The following is a 22,973-nucleotide window of genomic DNA, read 5'->3' as shown; positions in this document are numbered from 1 at the left end:
AAATCAAGCAAAAAAAATTCGTTATAGAGAAATTTCATTATACAGAGAACCTTTTTTATTAGAAATTATTTAATTAGAAAATAAAAATAAATCAACATTTATTTTTAATGTATTTTATTTCAAAAACACTTATTTAAATTACGTTTACACGATTTTCGCCGGTAAGTAACACATTTTGGAATTCAAAAGTACATCACCAAGGGTGTCAAGACTAATACTCAAGATTTCGAAGAGGTACAAGCTAAAGATTATAATGATTTATGCACCAACATCGAGCCATGATGATGAAGAGGTTGAAGAAATGTACACTGAAATTGAGTCTTCTAGATGAGCAGAAAACCCACTACACTATTACTATGGGGGACTTCAATGCTAAGGTTGGAAAAAGGCAAAACAGCGCAGGAAGAGGAACTATAGGGAATTTTGGAATTGGTGAAAGAAATAAAAGAGGTGAAAGACTTGTGGAATTTGCAGAATCTCAAGGAATGTCAGTAATGAACACTTTTTTCAAGAAAAGGGTGAACAGAAAGTGGACATGGAAGAGTCCAAATGGATTAACAACTAATGAAATCGACTTCATCCTCACTAACAGAAGATATATTGTGAATGATGTTACCGTCCTGAATAAGGTAAATGTTGGAAGTGATCACAGAATGGTAAGATGTACACTTGATATAGATGTAGGAAAGGAAAGGAAAAAACTGACTCGAGTAAATAATACAAAGGTCTTTGAAATAACAGAGGAGGAGAAAAGGCAGTATGTACTGGAACTTAAGAACAAGTTTGAGCTTCTGCAGACTGCTCAGGACCAAGATATCGACGAGGAATATTACAACTTTCTGAAAGTGATAAAGCCCAAGAAACCTATAGGGAAACAGAAATCCAAAGAAGAAAAAATTAGTCAAGAAACACTTGTCATGATGAACCAAAGACAACAAATGAAGAGCAAGAAAAACACTGACAGGGAGAAAATTGAGTATACTGAGTTATGCAAAGCCATTAGAAAGAGACTCAGAGAGGACATAAGAAGATTTAACACAAGAAAAGTAGAACAAGCATTAAGGGAAAACAAAGGATTTAAATCAGCAGCCATGAGCAGTAATACAGAAAGACAAATGATACTGAAACTGAAGAATAGCAATGGTGTACTTATAAACAGCAGAGAAGGCATAATTCAAATAGCAGAAGACTACTATAGAGAATTATACAAGGAGCGAGGGAATGATACCAGCAGTGGGGAAGATGGATTGCAAAGTAGCAACACATACGATATACCCGATATTCTTCCTGATGAGGTAGAACATGCATTGAAGAAAATGAAGAATCGGAAAGCCCCGGGGGAAGATGAAGTTACTGTAGAGTTGTTAAAATTGGGAGGAAGAGACATAACACAAAAACTGGCAAGGCTCTTCACAAAGTGCATTAGAAAAGGTGTGATGCCTAAGCAGTGGAATAATGCAATCATAGTTTTGCTGCATAAAAAAGGAGATAAATCAGAAATTGGAAATTATAGACCAATTAGCTTGTTATCCCATATCTACAAGTTGTTCACAAGGGTCATTACTAACAGATTAGAAAGAATACTTGATGAGAATCAACCGAAAGAGCAAGCTGGCTTTAGGACAGGATTCTCAACTATGGATCACCTTCACGTAATATCACAGTTAATGGAGAAAGCAAATGAATATAAAACACCATTATGCCTGGCATTTGTGGATTATGAAAAGGCATTTGACTCCATACAGCATAAGGCAATGTTTCGGGCACTGGAAAGACAAGGCATAGATACTCCATATATTATGATTTTGAAGAAAATATATGAGAGTGCTACATCCTTTATTAGACTAGACAAAGACAGTAGCAAATTTAAAATCGAGAAAGGAGTTCGACAAGGAGACACAATATCTCCGAAGCTGTTTACTGCTGCCCTTGAGGAAGCTTTCAGAAGATTAGACTGGTCGCAGAAAGGAGTCAATGTGAACGGAGAGTACCTAAACCATTTACGATTTGCAGATGACATTGTGGTCATAAGCCACGATCCCAAAGAACTAGAGGAAAATCTTAATCAGTTATGCACAGTTAGTAAGGATTTTGGACTAAAGATGAATATGGCTAAAACAAAAGTAATGATGAACAAGTATGCCACGGAAAGGGAAATAATGATTGAAGGAGCAGTAATTGAAAAGGTGGAGCCATATACTTATCTGGGACAAGTTATTAGCTGTAATAATGATAAATGGCTGGAAGTCAAGAGAAGAATAAATTTTGGATGGATAGCATTCAGGAAATATAGTCACATACTGAAGAGCAATATCCCAGTTTGTCTGAAACGTAAAATAATGAATCAATGTATACTCCCCACCATGACTTATGGAAGTGAAACTTGGGCACTCACCAAAAGAATGGAAGAGAAGCTAAGAACTACACAGCGAAGAATGGAACGAATTATATTGGGAATCAGACTGTTAGATAAGAAGAGAAACACATGGATTAGGCAGCAAACTCAAGTAAAGGACATTCTTATTAAAACTAAAGAACTAAAATGGTCTTGGGCAGGACACATAGCTCGAAGACATGATGACAGATGGACTAAGAAAATAACAGAATGGTACCCAAGAGGAGCTAGAAGAAAACCTGGAAGACAAAGGCGGAGATGGATAGATGAAATTCATGAGTTTTTGAGTAGTAAATGGATGGCCAGTGCTCAAAACAGAAGGAACTGGAAAGTTGCTGGAGAGGCCTTCATCCTGCAGTGGATTGAAAATGGCTGATGATGATGATGATGATGATGAAGTAACACAAATTAAAAAAAAAAATCTGTAATTTTCGTTTGCACAGTACAATTAAAAAAATGTCTGATCCTTAAAGAAAACCTCACATTTGTTCAGAGAATTAAAAACATTATCAGGAACATTTTCACAAAACTGTAGACTCATACGAACCGTTTTGAAAGCGTTAATCATTTCTTCGCGAGTTGGCTTTTCTACGGGTTGTTCTGATGTGTCTTCAGCGTCATCGTTAATTTCTTCATGATCATGGTTGCATTTAACACTGTTCAGCAGTATTTCATCTTCATTTGGATGTTCTGTTGTAGTCAGATCTTGATCTACATAAACATAACTATCCAGTGTTATTTCATTTTTGATATTTCCGGACGATTCTAATAATGTCCAAAAGTTTGTCAGTTGTGAAAGGGCCAGTTCATCTTATTCGTCCAGTTGTTATTTTACTTCTGTATTCAATGCAAATCCCGCTTTCGAAAAACAATTTTGAATAGTGTATTCAGTGACATTGTTTGTCCAAACTTTTGCCAGTTCAGAGATGCAATCTCTAAGGTTAATTGTAACCTCCAAGTTTCTATTTTCTGATAACACATTAACAATCTTCATTATTATTCTCTTTCGATAATGAAGTTTAAAATTTTTAATAATACCTTGGTCCATTGGCTGGAGTTTTGACGTTATGTTTGGTGGTAAAAACAACTTTGCACTTTTAAGTTTGGCAGAAATACCGGCAGGATATGCCGGACATTTGTCAGTTACCAACACGATTTTCCTTTTTTCTTTTGTTATATGCTTGTCTAGTTTTAATATCCATTCTTCAAAAATATCACTTGTCATCCATGCTTTTTTATTAAAAGGTGTAGTCAACTTCCAAAGATTTTGTGCCTCTAAAACATCTTGGGTTTTTTGATATTCCGATAACTAAAAGTCTTAATTTTTCACTTCCTGTCATATTTGCTACAACTAGCACAGTTATTCTTTCTTTGCTTTGTTTTCCACCAAAACATTTATTATCCTTAAAAGCAAGCGTTCTATTCTCTAAACATTTAAAGAATAAACCCATTTCGTCAGCATTAAAAACATCCTTAGGTTCATATTCTTCCAAAATCTTCTTTAAGGTATTGTTCCTCCAACTGTTGCAATCTTCGTTGCTTACATTAACACTTGCTCCACAAATAACCTTTTCCACAATTCTGTGGCGCTTCTTAAATTTATCTAGCCACCCAGTGCTCTCATTAAATTCTGCATGTCCCAGGGACTGTGTAAATTTCAAAGCTTGTTGCTTAATTATTGGACCTGATATTGGTATATTCCTTTCACGTATCATTTTAGAACAGCTTTATCAACATCTTCGTACATACACAACTTAATTCACTTCTTGTGTGCTCGTCCTTCAATTGCATTTAAAATTGATTCTCGATTTTTTAAAATTGTACATAAGCCGCTTGCAGGGTATGCCATATTTTTCCGCAACATCTTTTTTCTTAAAACCCTGGTCAATATCATGAAGAATCTTTACTTTATCATTAATACTTAAACACTTTTTCTTTGACATTGTTTCCACAACTGTAAAAATTACTCTACTGCAGCTTTTGCCAATACACACACCGCAAACTTCGCTGCACTGGCCATATAGTGAATTGTTAGTACCGCCTACTCAATGACGTTCGCTTGCCAATTCAACAGTATCATGTGACCTTTCCTAACAATCACTTAGAAGAAATATACGAGTTTGTGAATTTCTTTTATTCTGCTTTCAATAATAGGTACACGAAAGAAAATTTATGGTTAATGTATGCTGTATGTTACTTTTCAGAAAAAAAATACAAGAGCATATAGCCTATGTGATTAATGACTTCTAAAAGAACGAAAGAAAAAAAGAAAAAAAAAAATTCATGAAAACCATCTACTGGGAGTCCAGTTTGATGAGAATGGACATAATATCATATAATGATTGACAAGAAAGTCACATGGTACGGTTGAGGTGAAAAGCAAATGTCACTCAGTAGGAGTTACTAAAAACCGATGGTACGGTTGAGGTGAAAAGCAAATGTCACTCAGTAGGAGTTACTAAAAACCGACTATGGTGGCATTCTATGTATTGCCGCTACAGCATGCTAAAGGTTTACAGCAGCAAATTTCGTTTTCCCCCGAGACAACATCAATTTACCAATCTACCCTATTTATTGTCAAGTTTATGACCACTTTTAAGAAAACCTATTTGGTTTTATAACTATAACAAAAATGAAACAAAGAACTTCCTACGGGCGTCAATGGCCACAAGTATTCACTAAAAGGATGATTAATTCCAGATGCTAATGCACAATGTCAGAGGGAAGGAGGCCATATATTTGAGCGGCTGTTTAGCAGTAAATGCTTGAAAATCTTCAAAAATGCTTTTAATTTTTTTAAAAATTCATTATAGAGAGACTAACACTTCGCTATATGGGGTTAATTTTACATGTGATTTCGTTTCAAGGTGCAATGTTTTGCAAAAAAATTCGTAATATAGAGAAATTCGTTAAATAGAAGTTCGTAATAGAGAAGTTCCACTGTAATTTAGAAAATCTATATAAAGAATAATAAATGAATAAAATAAATCAATTAAATTTAGATGCCAATTACATAGAAATTTAAAGGCACGCTCCTTGATGGATACCTGGTCCAAATTACGTGAAATATCACAAATAGAAATATAAACTAACTACTATAAAAATAAAACTAAAATAGACTGACCATTATCCCCAGATTGACAGAGGACCACAAGGTCAATAATGGTCAGGGAATCACTGCATTTCAATCATTAGACAAACTGCCGCAAAGGCGAACCAACCAGTCCACCCTCTGATCGCCAGATTGAACCACCAATGCAGAGGATTTGAATAATGGTAGTCCTTATGAAATGAAAATATAGAACAGACTAGCACTCCAGAGCAAGGCCACACCACAGACACACAATGTAAGCTTAACCAGATTATATAGACAAATATAAACTAATAATAAACTATAGATACAGTAAACCCCCGCTATTTGCAGGGGGGGGGGGTTACTGTATTTGCGGGGCGTTCCTGAGAAATGCTGCGAATACTGAGTTATGGATCTCATAGTAATAAAGGGGTTCCGTTCCAAATTATGAAATATATAAGAAAAACTAGTCTAAAATTTTGTCTATGTATGTATTATATGTACCTTCATAATATGATTTTTTTTTTGATTTGGTAGTTGTTGGCGCATCGGCTTCTGTGGCCATATTGCACCTCCCAAGGTTTTTGCAGTACTTTGATCCAAGCCCGAGGCGGGAATCGAACCCGCGACCTTTGGGTTGCCGGGCAGGTACTTTACCCACTCGGCTAGCCCGGTCGGCCTTCATAATATGACTATGTACGTAGACAGCACATAGTGAAATGCAAGCATATGGCATCGAAATGAAAATAAGAAACAAATCTTTCAATCCAGCACCTTTGCTAGCAAAAAAACTTATCCCGCCAGTGCTATTACCAGTTTCGCTAAAGTGTTGATAAAGGAGTTTTGCCTTTATCAACACTACGGCAGATTTTTTCTTCCTATTTCTTGATTGATCGTACCGTTGACTCATTGATTTTATAATGTTTTGCCACTGAGGGGACACTTTCACCATTAGAAATTTTGTCTACTAACTCAATTTTATTCGCTAATGTCATCACCTTCTTTGATCTTTTCACATTTTCCTTGTTATTCGTAGCCATATTTTTATACGAGTTAGAAAGAACTTGTCCACAATAAAGTCACTTTCTTCCGTTAACACACCCAAAAAAGTGTGTTTTACACTGCAAAAGGGTAGATTTATCATTTTTGTAAGCATATCAATTTATAAATTGATAAATTTATTCAATTTATAAGCATATAAATTAAAAGCAAATGACGAAACCTTCCATAACAAGAGCATAACACATACTGAACAAGGATTAGCGAGAAACATACGCGCTCGCGATTTTGTCACCCCTCTCCCCCACCCACTGAGCGCTGTTTTGACCAGGAAAGATAATTTTAGCCACGCCCATGCTTTTTTATGGCAGAAAATGTTCACGGCGCTTTAAAATTCACATTTTTTTAGGTTTCGTTTTATGTTAAATCAGCGACCGCGAATAGCAAGGGTTTACTGTATATATAAACTAATAATAAAAAAATAAACTATAGTTTATTATTTATTATAAACTATAGTCTATATATGGACTATAATTTATATAGACTATAGAAAATATAGCATATTCTAAGCTGTCTTCAGTCTTGTCACCACTTGCTTCATTTCCTTTCAGTGTGATTATTTTATTGAAAACAGTTGCGAATTCTCCAACAGCACTGTTCAGGAAAAACAATGTCTCACAGTTCATCAAAAATTAGGTTTGCCTGCAGAACAAGTATTATTCTTTCTTTATTTATTTATTATTATTTTTTTTTAATAAAAAGTCAAGGGTTTGAAAGAATATGCTTCTGACCTCTCATCGATCAACTCACTTCATGTCTATGAGATTATTGGTTAAGTTCTATTTTTGTTATTGTTTGTGCTGGTCATAATGGTTTTAACTCTAATCACTTGCTTTTAATTTTTTTTTTTTTTTTTCATTTAGCTACTTTTATTCAGGAAAGGATATTTCTTGTTTAAACTATCGTTTTTAAGGAAATGTGTTTTTAGCCTCAAATTTATTCAGCTGCAATTGGCACTATTACTGTTTGAGCTCCTTCTGTGTTCGCTGATTCCTACGCTACCTCTAGATGATGTGTTATTTTGGCTGTCCACTGGGTGGCATTGATCCAAATTATCAACGACCAAAATTTGCATCATCGCCCCTCACTTGAAGCACTGGTGGAACACTGATCTGACCATACTAGTTAAGTCAAAGGTAGTATTATTTCAGCTTCTTCATTTCTGATTGTGATACTGTAATTCACTCTACAATTTTACAACACAGCTGTTTTGTTGTACCGGTGTCTTACAGATAGTAAGACTGAGGTATCATAAGTTTCAGTGAAGTTGCAGTACACCACTGGATAAAAATACTTTTTAGATACTTCCAGTATGCTCAGATTTATCAAGTACAGTATTAGACACAGCTTAACTTAGACTACAGCATATAAAGACAGCTACAGAAGGACTATATCATAATCAAAAGCACTACTTTTGAATATCAAACACATCTGGTAGCGAAGACCGCAGTTTGGAAAGAACTTAGTTGATATCAATCAGTAATGCTAGTTCAAATAAATAAGATTTGCTATTTTTTTATACAGTATGAATACAGTAAAGTCCATGTATATACAACAGCATGGTGCCGTAAAGGATTTTGTAATGTACCTGTGCCCTTACAATAAAGATCATATTTATCCATGTACAGTCCATGTAAAATGCATTTAGCCATCAAACAAAGTGTAGTAAACTGGCAGCATTTTGTAGTTTTTTGTTTGTTTTTTTTTCATTTTGTTGTTTATCTGTATGAGAAGAATTAACTGTTTTCTTGTTTTTATGGTTATCTGAAATATAGGTAAATACAGCATATCAAACTTTATATGTATTTCAGTAAATATTTTAATCGTGGTGATTTTTTCTTTTATGCAAATAAAAGTAAGATTCATTATAATTAAGATACACTTCGCTGCACAGGACGAATAGATTTATTTAATAGGAATTTAGAACATTACAGAAGAAAAAGTACACATTACAGTATTGATAAAAATATTGTAACCACTGATTTGAATGATAAATAATTTAATTTAAAAATACATAGGCATTAAAATAAAAGAAACAATCATGAGCATAAAAGATCTTAAAAGTGAATAAATACACAGTACAGCAATTAAAAGTGAAATATACGAAAAATATCAAATATGTATATAAATAGTGATAAAATAAACGACATAAAAGAGAGTACAGAGAGTTGAAACAGGCCTCTGTTTCAACATAGACTGAAGACAACAACAGCCATTTTTATATCTCATAAGTTACAACCAGATATATGTCAATGTGTGCATCGAGCCTGGCAGATGAAAAAAAAAATTTTAAAAATGGAAAGGAAAGAAAGGGAAGAAGAAGAGGGCTAACTCCTCAGCCATTCAATCATCAGTTTCTGAATGCAGTACACACCAACTACTCGTTCATTTATCTCATCTGTCATCTCTCATTACTATGCAGAATAACAGCCTCCATAATAGGATGTATGCAGGTCCCAGAATTACAATTAATAATGGGACCCTCAACAGCTACATGGAGAGCCTCTAACCATGAGAGATGGCATGCATTATGAGCCACATCCAATATTTCATTGTTCATTCGAGTTAAGATTACTGTGCTGCTCAACCCAATAATGCTCCATAACAGCAGAGCTGCTACAATCTGCCCCGCACGCTTGGAAACACGATCACATAAGCTGTGCTGGTTTGCCAATGTAACCTACCCTACAATCTGGGCAAGCAATACGGTATACCACCATTGAACTATGCAGCAATCTAAAGGTCAATTTTATCCTAGGAAAAACTGATTGTAATAGGGAGAAATCCAACTGAATTCTAGAACAAATCCATCTGAATTCTAGAAAACTCAGCCTCTGTCGGTGATGTTGTCAGTAAGGGAACAAGCTCAGCAGAACATAGCTCCCGCCGTACTATACAAGTGTCCCAGGGCATGGGTCGATTTATAGTTAGTAAACAGTTTACTAACGAGTACAGAGAAGAGCAACAAGATTAGTGAGTGGAACACAGGGTTGATGTTACCAATATAGGCTTAAGTTCTGCAAATTGCAGTGTCTGGAGACTAGGTACCTGTGAGGTGATCCAATTGAGGTGTATAAGCCCTTGAAAGGTTTGAGCAAGCTCAATGATGATGGGATACTTCCTCTTGCAAGGATTCTGCACCTGAGGGGGCATAAACTCAAATTAAGGAAGACAGTTGTAGAATAGATTGTGCAGAAATTTGCTTTTAGCCAGCAGGTGGTTGATTGCTGGAACAAACTTCCATCTGTCGTTGTGGAAGTTGACAGATTAAATAAATTCAAGGGTGAACCAGACAAACTTTTGGAGTGAATGGATGGGTGAAACAGGAAGATTTTTGTCTTTTTTTTTTGCTGATGCATATAAGCTTGCTTTCTTGCATTATGTGCCTCAGCTAATGCACTTTGTGAGTTCATGTCAGCTTTAAGTCAATACTAATACCTCCAGATAATGCCTTAAGAAAACTTGTGAAACAACAAATCCCACATCAGATTAAATGAATCTCATTGTGGATTTTTTAATCAAATATTCTTATTTACAAAATGTCCTCTTTTACCTGGGAGAACCTTTCCTTGTCAACTCCTTTGTCCACATTAAAAATCAGGGTATTTTTACCAATTTCATTCAATAGCCTGGCTGTATGGGCATTTGCGTATGTGTCTATTTATGTAAATTTTGCAGGATGGACCACAAGTTACCTAGTGACCAGTGTTTGTAGCCCTGATTTAGGAAACTCACATTTCACATTTCTTTGAAACAGCTCTAAAAGAATTTCTGATACTTTGCATTTCTTTAAGTGGGAAAATGGATCATATGGGATCATATTCCTTGGGAAATGGATCATATGGGATCATATTCTTGGGAAAATGGATCATATTTAGCAAGTTTCTTGTTTTACAGATACTCAGTTATTTGCCATCATATATTATAGCTATTGGCAAATGGCCAATATATAAATTATAAATTACTGTATTTGACGGCATATAAGACGCACTTTTTTTTCCAAAAAAATGCCTTGAAATATCACTGTGTCCTATATGTGGAAGTGAGACCTCCCTCACTGGCTTTGGGGCGAGCAGGCAGGTTGTATTTCGCTGTTCGGTCAGAATATTTTCGTATCTGAAGGATAACAGGACACCCTAGGGTATTCTTGGACTTGCAGAGTTGTTAGGAATCAGTTCCACGAAGTTTCACAAACCAGGGAACACAGGAAAAGCCTTAGAAGGAAATGGAAACTTCAAAAAAATCAATACTTTGCCGATCCTTTAAAAGGTCATGCCACCTTTTAAAGGATCCAGTTCTGTGTAGGCTTTCATGACGTTGAGTGTCTCTCCATCTACAGTAGTGTATTTTAACTGTGTGTGAAGTGACTATAACCACGACAATGAATTGTAATCATTGTGAGTGACTGAAATAAAATAAAGAACAGTGTTAATTATATACCGACTGTTTTTATCAGAACCCTGTTTCTTAATACAACCACTCCCTGGCTTGCGTAATACTCGACTTACTGAAATTCGACTTTACATAAATTATTGCTGGCTGGTGCAAACTTAAAAAAAATCATGGAAACATATTTTGCATCGTGTAGGAATAAATGGAGGTATCATGACAATATCATAATGTGAACCCAACAACACATTGGGTTTTTTTTTTTTTTTTTTTGTACTTCGTTCCGACCTTGGAAGTTGAAATTTTTGCTATATAACTAAGCTGTTTATCTCTCTAAAAGATCATTTTTATATTGGGATTTCTACCACCCTTTCATCATTATCCTATGTTCTGTTATAAGAATCAATTTTGAATGCCTTTGTGATATTTTTGTAAAACACATTTCTGGAGGTCACTACCATAAAACAATAAAAACAATTTGCACTTTTCTGTTGGTGCAATCTATTATAAATGGGTAGTAAACTCGATCTTATTGCATTTGTGATAATACCGATAGCTGGAATTGTTTGGGTTTTTATGTTATTAAGGTGAAATGAGTTCCCCTTCACTGAAACCTTCAATCATATAAAAAAGAAATAAATTTTCAGAAGCTTCTCTTCATTCCTATTTACTTATTACGATGGTGAAGAGAAAGGGACCAACAGAAAGTGCAAGTGCTGGTAGTGTAGGAAACGAAACAAAATTAATTTAGAAATGAAGATGATTAATTAAGAATCATGAAGCAAGACAAAGCAAGACATACTGCACGGAATTAGGTCTTGCTGCTTCAACAAGGAATACTATTTTAAGGGACAGTGCACGTATAAAAGAACATGTTAAAGGATCAATGTATTTAAGATGAACAGTGATCACAAAATAGTGTTCATGTGCTATATCGAAGATGGAAAAGCTATTAGTAATATGGATGGAAAATCAGATTCATATGCAAGTGTGTTTGAGTCCAATGGCCATTCAAGTAAAAGCAAGGAGTATTTATGAAGATATTAAGGATAAGTACGGCAAACCCCAAGCCAAGTTCATGGCAAGTAATTGGTGGTTTTATAGGTTCAAGCATTGCACTAGTTTCTAAAACATTAAAGTATGTAGTGAAGTTTCCAGTGCCGATTTTGTAGCAACAGATAAATTTTGTGATGTGTTCGAAAAAAACCTCTTCTAAATTTCCACAGCCCTCAACCTCTGCAGCAGCGTACTTATCAGCTGGTAACATCAATTCTGGCAACAATGCTCAAAATGTAAAACTTGCTGATGTTATGCCTGTCTCCTCTCTCTTTTTGAAATTTTATAATTTTGAAATTTTTGTAATTTTGTACACTTTTGTAATTTTCCCTGCGCATGAGATAAAAAAAAAATTGAATAAATAATTCTATTTACATGTTCGTCAAACATTTCTTTTTTTCTTCAATCAAATTTGAAAGTGCTGCATAAGTATTTTCCATAAAATTACATGTAGAGTTCCAGAGAACGCAACCCTAATCTAAGTCGGGGAGTGGCTGTATTGTTTAATCTTGGCATTTGACATTATTTTAAAGTATTTTATCCTCAGAAAATGGCTGCAGGAGAAGACAGGTTGCGTTACACTATCGGATATAAACTAAATGTAATAGATAATGCTAAAAAACATGGTAACAGAGCTATGGAAGGGTTTTTTTTGGGCCACCTCCTACGAAAAAAATGATACAAGTCTGGTGGAAGCAAGAAAAAGAATTTCAACCTGCTAAAAAAAAAGTAAACGTAACTTTCATCGTCCCACCCCACATTGGACAGAACTGGAAGATGTGAAAGTGAGTAGTAGGTGAAAGGAATTTAGGAAGAAGTGTTTCTACTAAAATGATTATGCATCAGGCCAGGATATTAGCAGAAGGACAAGGAATTCCATTTTCTGGAACAGAAGGTTGTTACTGATTCATGCAAAGGTATGGTTTATCAATGCATACAAAAACATCAATTTCACAAAAATTACCAGCAGATTATGAAGGAAAAATACTGGAATTCCATAAATTTGTAATAAAAACACAAAAACGAACTTCTTTTGAAATTAGCCAAAGAGGAAATATGAACCAGGTACCACTAACGTTTGATGCAGCATCAAACAAAACTGTGAATATCAAAGGGTCTAAAACGGTGTCAATAAAAACCACCAGGCATGAGAACACACACTGCTCAGTAGTTTTGGCCTGCTGTGATGATGGCACAAAACTCCACCATTTTTAATATTTAAAATAAAAACTCCACCTAAAGAAAAAATTCCATTCATCCATCCAAAAGGATGGATGAATGAATCTGGAATGAATTTATGGCTCCAAAAAATATGGGTAATGTGTCCTGGTGGTCTCTTAAGGAAACCATCTCTTCTCATTTGGGACCAGTTCAGAGCCCATAGAACTGAAGTCATTAAAAAGAGGGTGAGGGAATTGAAAAAAACAGGTAGTTGTCATTCCTGGTGGATTGACAAGCCAATTGCAGCCTTTCAACTTGTCCATAAACAAGCAATTTAAGCAAAATATGAGAGAACAGTGAAACGAATGGATGGGAGAACTCGATCATGACCTCACACCCACAGGAAGAATGAAGAGGCCCACCACTGCACAGGTGCATGAATTGGTTAAGGAATCTTGGAAAAATATAAGTGGTAAAATAATTATAAAGTCTTTCAAGAAGACTGAAATTACTAAAGCCATAGATACTCTTTCCCTAGAAAGAGTATTTATGTTCGTATTAAAGAAAATAAATATGGTATTTCAATTAATTTAAATGCTTCTCTCAGTAAGGCAATGTTATTATAATATTAAAAGTGAACAGGAAGCATTCATTTCTAGCTTCAAAAATTCACCATCATATCATTATGATTTAACGATCCTTGATGGTTGTGACATTGCAAATTTCTACCAGTTTCAGTTTAACACTTACCTGCACATAGTGGCGAAGAATATAATTTATTTTTCTCTCTTCTGCATAAGCTTTCAACATAGAATGAAATTCAATGAATGAAGGGGTACCAATTTCACTATACAATATTGCTACAGCAAGGTTTGAAGCTGATCTTGGATATTGGTGATCTATTTTATAGATGTCAGTCTGCAATCTATTGGAGAAAAACAATAATTGTAGTTTATTTTCTATTTACAGAAAAGAAATAAACATAATATGAAAATTAACAGATGTTCCTAGCAATCAATCACTTGATAGATATGCTAACAGACATTGGCATTTCTATTAAAAAGGACAATAAGAACTTGAGACTTGCTATTAATAAAATTCTCAATATAGTCAGGAAACTAAAAAAATTTAAATCAGACATTTTATTATTTGATTATCAGATACTTACTCATCATAACTTGATTAAAACAGGCATCTTGGATTTTTAAATAATTCCTCTAGAATATAAAATCTGAAGACTGGATACAAACAATATGAGCAGTGGGGGTGTTGCTATTATTTTGTGGGCCAAAAGAAAAAGCAGGATGTAGAGGTATATATATCTATTACTCAGTGGTTGATATCTGTATATTTGCCACCCCCCCCCACATAAGGATGATTTATTTGAATAGGTTATGGTTCACTGAAAATACAATGAATCGACTCCCAGCTAAAGCTTTAATTTTATTAGGGAATTTCAATCCTGCTGGCTATTTTATGGTGCAAATTACTCATTCAGGGATGCACCTCTAAACTGGAAATTTATTTTCAATAAATTATTTCTAAATATGACTTATTACAGCAATGCAAATTTCCAGCAATGGAACACTTTCCTGATTTGGAATTCACTAACTTTGAGGATTCCACTGAAAAGTTATAATTTTAAGTCCAACCACTTTTCTTTAACAAAGAAATTGTTAAAGAAAAGTGGTTGTACTTTTCTTTTAGTACAATTGTTAAAGAAAATTGTAAAGCCCTGGCAACAGAGCTTTACAGATCCCACGCTCCAGGTTTCTGGAGTGGGGAAAATAAATCCACACTTTTCTAGCTTTTTTTTTCCTTTTTTTCCCCCTTTTTTTTATGGAATAGGTGAACATTGCTGTTGACTGTGTGCAAATGGTTTAATTAAATGGCAGTCAAACTATGCTCCCCTACCATTATTATCCAGATACCAGTTGGTCACATCCTACCCAAGCACCACATGCGAGACAACTATAAATATGATTGCAAGCTTTTAAGGAGACAGTAGTATGATTTGGGAATACAAGATGACATAATCAATGAAGTTAACAGACTTCTAGTGGGGAATGATAATAGAGTGCCATATAACAAAAAGAGGTCTATACATGACATTTGCACTGAAGATCCCTAGGTCAATGACAGGTGATGTAATCTGCAAATAGAAGGACACCGGTGCTGAAATTGTGATATCTTTTGAAATGGAAAACCTCCCCCGCTGACAGAATGTGACAGGAGATCCCCATAAAGATTTGTTCCGAAAGCAATCAATGTTGTCATAGCACACACACAGGCTCACAGTGAGATGATTGGGATACATGTTAGCAGCAGTATAAGTTTGCAGGATGCTGCATGATATGGGTTACTGCAGTTGTGCATCCATCCACAAGCTACTAATCACCCCTGACTAATGGCAGATGCTGTCTGAAATATTAAAAGTTTAATTATTAATTTCAGCAGGCAGGCTTTCTTTGAGAAAACTATCTCCACTTCTTCCATCAGAAAGTCTTGATGTTTGCCTTCTGTTTTGGTGTTGTCATTTCCTAGTTGTCTGTCGTCCTTGCAGTATAGTTCCCGCAGATATTCTTGCCATCTATCCTTTTTCTGTTGCTTGTCCACAATTTTCCTGTTGTTTTTATCCAGAATGTGGCCTCTTGCATGGTCTTTCCCAATGTTGCTAGTTCCTTCTTTGTGGCCTAGACGTTTCTTATGCTCATTTTGCATATATTCAATCCTTTTACATCTCTCCTCCATCCATGTGTTTTGTCTTCCTTATTTCCGTTTTAATCAAACTGTCATATATATTAATTTTTCTACATCTTTGTTCTTAAAGTTTTTCCTGCGCTCCATTAGATCTAGTATCTCGCTTGTCATCCATTGCTGTTTGGCTTTCCTTTGGGCCGGTCCAAAAATTGCATTTGTAGCATCTGTTATCTCCTTGAACGAGGTCCACTCAGATTCTTGATCTACATCTAGTAGGTCGAAATTACTATTCTCCATTCACTCTTTGGTTGTACTTGTGAAACGTCTCCCATCTATAGGCTATGTTTTTCTTTGTCCCAGCCTTTCTTTAGTTCCTTACTCTTGGTTTTCATTAATTTTATAATCAGCTTCCCTATTATCTCACTTAGTGTAGTATCTCGTAGTATCTCGCTTGGCAGTGATCTGAGATGATATCAGCTCCAGGATATATTTTGACGCTTTTAATTATGTTTTGGAATCTTTGGTTGGTAATGATGTAGTCAATCTGATTTCGATTAATCTTTGATTGGGCATCATTGGGGGCCTTCCATGTGTATAACCTTCATGGTGATAGCTTTAACCAGGTTTTCATAATGATGATTTCATGCTCTTAACAGAAGACAACCGGTGCATCTCCCTTTTCATCTTGTATGTGATATACAAAATAAAAATGGAAGAAATAACTTTTTGTTTCTTAGTAATATTACTAATGATTCAGAAACACCAACTATATTGCTTCCTAAGAATTTATAAATAATAACAAATTATCTTAATGTTTGTGATTCATAGCACTGACTCTTAGTTATACATGTGGCATCTTTTACAAATATGCAGTAAAGTAACTTTCCTGCTATATACTCAAGAAAGCTTTACTATTGATCGAGTGCACTTCAAACTATGTGACATACAAATATACTTTTTCTGTTTCTTAGTAACAATTCAGAAACACCACCATTGCTTCCTTTCAAACACATCATATTTATAAGGTAAGTTGGCAAAATTTACTAACTGATCTTATAAATAAGTTTAACAAACATAGAAAAGTAACATTCCCACTATACATTCAGCGAACAGAGAAAATGTGCACTCTGTGAGCAATGCTAACACATAACTTGAAAATGAAAACGGCGGTAGATGGAGATGTGCGCTGTCAGCAGCATAGCTTTCAAAAACAGCTACTAGTTACCATGTGATACATGAGCAGGAACACTATGTTATCAATAACTAAACTGCTCAATTTTTGACTTTCAAAAATCCGGAGATCGGACAATTGTATACAGGAGGAAAGCAAGTTCTTTATAAAAATAGGTTGCTGCAAACAACAGGAAATTTTTCAGAAAAAGCAGAAAGTTTTTGTAAAGACTATCTGCATATGAAATTAAATTTCCCTAACAAAATACACATTTTATATTAAATTAAAATAAGGTTATAGGACTGTTTAATAGTACAGTATGCTTTCAAACCTAAAATTTTTGTCAGTAGTTTCAATTTGGGTTGTGAGACATTAATTATGAGTGCTTTGGGAAAGGTATTATTGCAGATTTTGCTTCTTCAGAAATGTCGAGTCAGTTTTGTTTATAACGATCGTAAATTTATACCAAGTATTCATCCACTTTCACAAAAAAAGCATGCAGCTCCCTTTCAAACACCCAGATTAATAAGATGACAAGGAGAACCTATTACCAGTAATTGTTCAACATCCACTTTTAATACCCTTGCTACTCCAGAGAGATTAAGCTCATGGTAGAGCCATCCTAGCCATACAGGTCAAAGGATAGGGGTCAGACAAAGTATAGTCCAAGATTGAAAAGAAGGGCTAGGAAACCCACCCTTTAAATGTAAAATTAAAATGCTCAAAGAAAATTGAAGGACAGAAACTAGATGGAATGGGGGAACTATATAAGAAGAAAGGAATAAGAAATATGCATTTAGTCAAAGCTTAATAAAGAGACGGCACTCACCACAATAATCTGTTGTGGCTATATGGATCATAAAACAGTAGTGTGAGAAATCATTGTTAAACTAAAAACGGTGTTTAAAAATCGCAGTAAGGAAAGCGCGGTTCAAAAAGAGTAATTGAATAAAACTTAGCCTAGAGGAGGAAGGGTGCACCCTATCGTCCTCTAGTTGTCTGAAATTATCTGAAATTAAAAAAGGATTAAGGCCAATAGTTGAGAACAACGGGCTTTTGATAGGTTCATCTTCAGTTGGCGATAAAAAGAAGAGGGGAAAGGGTTGCTGCAGATCTTAATTACCCAAAATGTTATGCTGTACACATGGTAATTTAATTCGCATGATATTCCAAATGGTAGACAAGGTAACCGGAAGTTTTGTATTTAAGATGTCACGATCGGAGTTGAGACAATATCATTCTATTACGAGGGTTTCATATAGAAGGAGTTTATAATTTGAATTTAATTTGACGGAATCAGCTGAGGGGTTGTGGTTATGAGTGTGTACATATTGAGACAGTTCAGTATTTCCTTGTGTTCGAAAACTATGGACGTGGTAGTAGGCACGTGTGTTTGCAATGGTGGATGATCCAAATTTATTAGTAGTGCTCCCGATGTAGCATGCGTTACAGTCAGATTAACATTTGATTAAATAAACTATGTTGTTGTTGTCTTTAGTGTCATAAATGCGGGTTTCTTTATATTTATTAAAAGGGGCTCCTAACTTTTATAGGTAGAAAAAATTATAGAGATATCAGTGTTAGTGAAGATAAGATGTAATTGTCTTACGATTTGGCAGTGGTAAGGGAGAACAACGCGAATGGTGGACGGGTTGGATTTTTTATAACTGGGTTATAAAAAATTAGGTTATAGAAACACCTAAACTACTAATCTTACTTTTAACAGTTGAAATAATTTGTTGGATTAGTTTGATGGGATATTTTCTGGCTGTAGGGACACTACATCAAAAGAAGCCAGTAAATCGCTCTGGGATAACGTGATAGGGCTTATGTGTTCAAACACTTGGCATGTCCCTATACACTAATGTAGACCTCGATTTCACTTTATAGGCCCTACGCAACCTTTTAACTTTGGACAATATCTTAGCGAATCAGACTTCTCTCAACATTGACAGCATCCTGGAGCTCGTTACTGTACTAATTAAAGCTAGACACTTCTATTTTAAAGATAAAGTATATGAACACATTTTCGAACTCACTATGAGCCTAGGTATCTCAGCACCCTTATCTGAAATATACCATGCCACAGCTGAACATCAGACCCTTCAACCTTTTCCAGTAAATATTAAACTTTACATCCAGTATGCAGATGATGTTCTAATAATCGGAGACCAAAACACCATTAACGATCTTTTTACCAGTTTTAATTCAGTACACCCAAGATTAAAATACACCTTAGAACTAGAAACTAATAACGCAATCAATTTTCTTAATTTAACCATATATAAACAAAATAACAGGCTTAAGACAAAAATCTACAGAAAAAAAACCAACACATGCCAATATCTATATTTTCTCTCACATCACCCCCTTAGTGTAAAGAAATCAGTTCTTTACAACCAAGTTTTTAATGCCTTCAAGTACTGCCAATCACAGGATGAGCTATCTTTCGAGCTAAAATATCTCACTGAAAAATTTACATCCAGAAAATATCCCATCAAACTAATCCAACAAATTATTTCAACTGTTAAAAGTAAGATTAGTAGTTTAAGTGTTTCTAAACCCAGTTATAAAAAATCCAACCCATGCATTTTCTCCCTTACCACTGCAAAATCGCTAGACGATTACATCTTATCTTCACTAACACTGATATCTCTATATTTTTTTCTACCTATAATAAGTTAAGAGCTCCTTTTAATAAATATAAAGAAACACGCATTTATGACACTAAAGACAACAACAACATAGTTTATTTAATCAAATGTCAACCTGACTGTAACGCATGCTACATCGGGAGCACTACTAATAAATTTGGATCATCCACCATCGCAAACACACGTGCCTACTACCACGTTCATAGTTTTCGAACACAGCAAGGAAATACTGAACTGTCTCAACGTGTACACACTCATAACCACAACACCTCAGTTGATACCATCAAATTAAATTCAAATTATAAACTCCTTCTATACAAAACCCTCGTAATAGAATGGTATCAACGCAACTCCGATCTTGATGTCTTAAACACAAAACTTCCAGTTACCTTGTCTACCATTTGGAATATCACGCGAATTAAATTACCACGTGCCCAGCATAACATTTCAGGTAATTAAGATCTGCAGCAACCCTTTTCCCTCTTCTTTTTATTGCCAACTGAAGATGAACCTATCGAAAGCCCGTCGTTCTCGACTATTGGCCTTAATCCTTTTTTAACTTTAATTTTAGATAATTCAGACAACTACAGGACGATATGGCACCCTTCCTCCTCTAGGCTAAGTTTTTTCAATTACTCTTTTTAAACTACACTTTCCTTAACACAATTTTTAAACACCGTTTTTAGTTTAACCAATGATTTCTCACACTACTGTTTTATGATCCATATAACAACAACGGATTAGGAGGTAAGTGCTGGTGCTGTCTCTTTATTAAGCTTTGACTAAATGCATATTTCCTGTCATGAACTTCAGCATCTTAAACTTTTGCTAACTCTTTTATGAAGAAAGGAGTAGTAACTGTAGGAACATAAAATGTAAGGTCAGTTAATGGGAAAGAAGAAGAAAGTGGGAGAATTAGAAAACAGAAAAATTAGGATGTGTACACGAACAGAAATTAAAAATAAAGGGAAAGGTATAATAATTAATATAAAAAATTATATATTAATATAATGGAGTGCAGAAAATTGAAAGAGCTTCTAAAGGGGTAGGAATTTTAAAACACGAATCATTAAAACAAAACAAAGAACAATATAATCTAGAATCAGAAAGAATATTACACATAAAAATGAAACTGGAAAAGAAAACACTAAACATTAAGCATATAAAGCCCAAAGGAGGGAAAACCTAAAGAAATCTAATTCCATAACCAATTACAATAAGATGGATAATAAGAATGAATTAGTAATAATAGAAAGTGACCTTGATTTCCCAAATAGGAAAATAATATCAGGAACTTGTCAATGGCTTAATGAATTCATAGTTTTTTTTTTTTTTTTTAATGAAAACCCCAAAAACGATAGGTATTAGAACCTATATTACTTAGTACAGTGCTTGGGTTGAAGGTTGAGAAGATGAAAGAAGATATTTGTTGACATTAGACTTGAAATTCTGCAGACTGTAATTTTCAGGAAATACGTACGAAGGAAGTATTTATTCCATAAAACAGCAGTTGAATGAATAAACGTGGAAGATGAAAAGTTGGTTCTGTGAGTTTGAAGTTAGACAGTAAATTAATGTTGTCTGGTGGCGGCACGTGTTCAGACTGTTTTGTAAGAGAGAGTGGGAATTATAGAAGCCAATTCAGAAAAACAGTGCCCATGGAAGTATCTGTAGAAAAGGCATGCAGCAGAACAGTATGTCTATGAGACAGCAAGTGGAGACACTGTCAGAGAGGTCATTAATTAACATAACTGCCTTCTTCTGAAAGGAATCGAGAAGCCTGAGAGAGGCACCACCCCAGTTGTGGGAACAATATTCCATGGTAGGGTGGATTTGGAGTTGTACAATATGAACAGCTGTTTGGAAGAAAAGTAATCCCGAGAGCAAAAGAGAAAACCAAGTTTTTTAGATGCAGAGGAAGCAATATTTGTAATGTGCTTGTGCCAAGAGAGATTAGAAGTCAGAGTAATCCCCAAAAGAGACATATCATTTTGCCTAGAAATAGGAGCAGAAGAATCCTTTTTTGCGAGATATAAGACAAGAATGAATTTTAGAAGGATTGAAATCAACTAAGTTGTCTTTGCCCCACTGTAGAATTACTGGAGATCGGCATTTAAGGAATTGGTAGCAGATTTTCGAGAAGTTGAAGCTGATTGAGCAGGGCAAGGTTTCTCAAAATGGAAAGTGGAATTCAATGTGCTATCATCGGCTAAAACTATGGATAGGATTTCCAGCCAATGGAAGGTCATTAATATACAAAAGGAAGAGAGTGGGAAAAAGAACTGAACCTTGGGGGACACCAGCATTAGTGGAGAAGTTAGAAGACAGAGAGCCATCTATCATCACCCTCAGTGAGCAATTGGAGAGAAAACTGGATAACCAATTACAAAAAACAGTTGGCAAACAAAAAGATGGAAGCTTGTTTAGAAGACCTTTATGCCAAACACAATCGAAATCCTTTCAGATGACAAGAGCAACTGCTTGTGTTTCACAGAACTTTTCCATTGAATTTGTCCATAAATGGGTAACATAAGACAGAATATGACCAGTGGATCGACACTGACTGAATCCATACTGGCAATCGTTGATCAGACGGAAGGTTTCTAGGTAGAGTTGGCGGTTAATTGATTTCTCCATTACTTTAGAAAGAATAGAAGTATTTGCAATACGACGATAATTGGATGGGATCTGTCACTGTTTTTAGGAACTAGCTGGATATGAGCAAATTTCCAAGCAGAAGGAAAAACACCTTTGGAATAAGAAAGTGAAAAAAGGTGTCAAAGTACAGGAGTAAGTTAAGGAGCACAGGTTTTGAGAACAAGTGGAGGAATACCATCAGGACCTGGAAATTCTTAGCATCAAAGATTCATCAAAATCCTTCTGGCATCCTTTTGACGGATGACCACAGGAGGCATTGAATGGAGGTTGGGAATGGGTGTTTTAACAAGATCATTAATACATGAGTTGGAAGTAAAATGGAATGCTAGCAGATCAGCTTTATCCTTGGCTGAAGTGACAACAGAACCATCTGGTTTTGACAGAGGTGGGAGCAGAGATGGGCAAAAGTTGCACCCAATAACTTTGGCAAGAGACCAGAATGCTCAGCTACCATTAGGGCAAGAAGCAAGTTTTCTACTCTTAGCCTGTTCAAAATCCAGTTTGGACTGATTAATAACTGCTTTACAATTGATGCGAGCTTCGGTGTAAGCAGAAAATGAAACTGAAGAAATGGAAACAAGCCAATTACGTTATGCAACATTCTTCTCTTAAACAGCCTTACAATATTTATTGGAAAACCAAGGTTAAGATAAAGGA

At 35.2% G+C, this 22,973-nt stretch overlaps 1 protein-coding gene across 1 annotated transcript in view; it reads right to left on the bottom strand.

The window, feature by feature from the left end:
- Nucleotides 1-22,973, bottom strand: part of Uggt (UDP-glucose-glycoprotein glucosyltransferase) — an 820,111-nt gene that overhangs the window by 719,510 nt on the left and 77,628 nt on the right. The window contains exon 6 of the mRNA XM_090386735.1: nucleotides 13,884-14,058. Within this exon, the coding sequence (XP_090242861.1) occupies nucleotides 13,884-14,058 (175 nt within the window). The remainder of the gene's footprint in view (nucleotides 1-13,883; nucleotides 14,059-22,973) is intronic.

This window comes from Mastigoproctus giganteus, chromosome 1 (genome assembly GCF_048544385.1).
Source record: "Mastigoproctus giganteus isolate SK-2022 chromosome 1, ASM4854438v1, whole genome shotgun sequence".
NCBI lineage: Eukaryota > Metazoa > Arthropoda > Arachnida > Uropygi > Thelyphonidae > Mastigoproctus > Mastigoproctus giganteus.
This window is presented reverse-complemented; position numbering and strand designations above follow the sequence as displayed.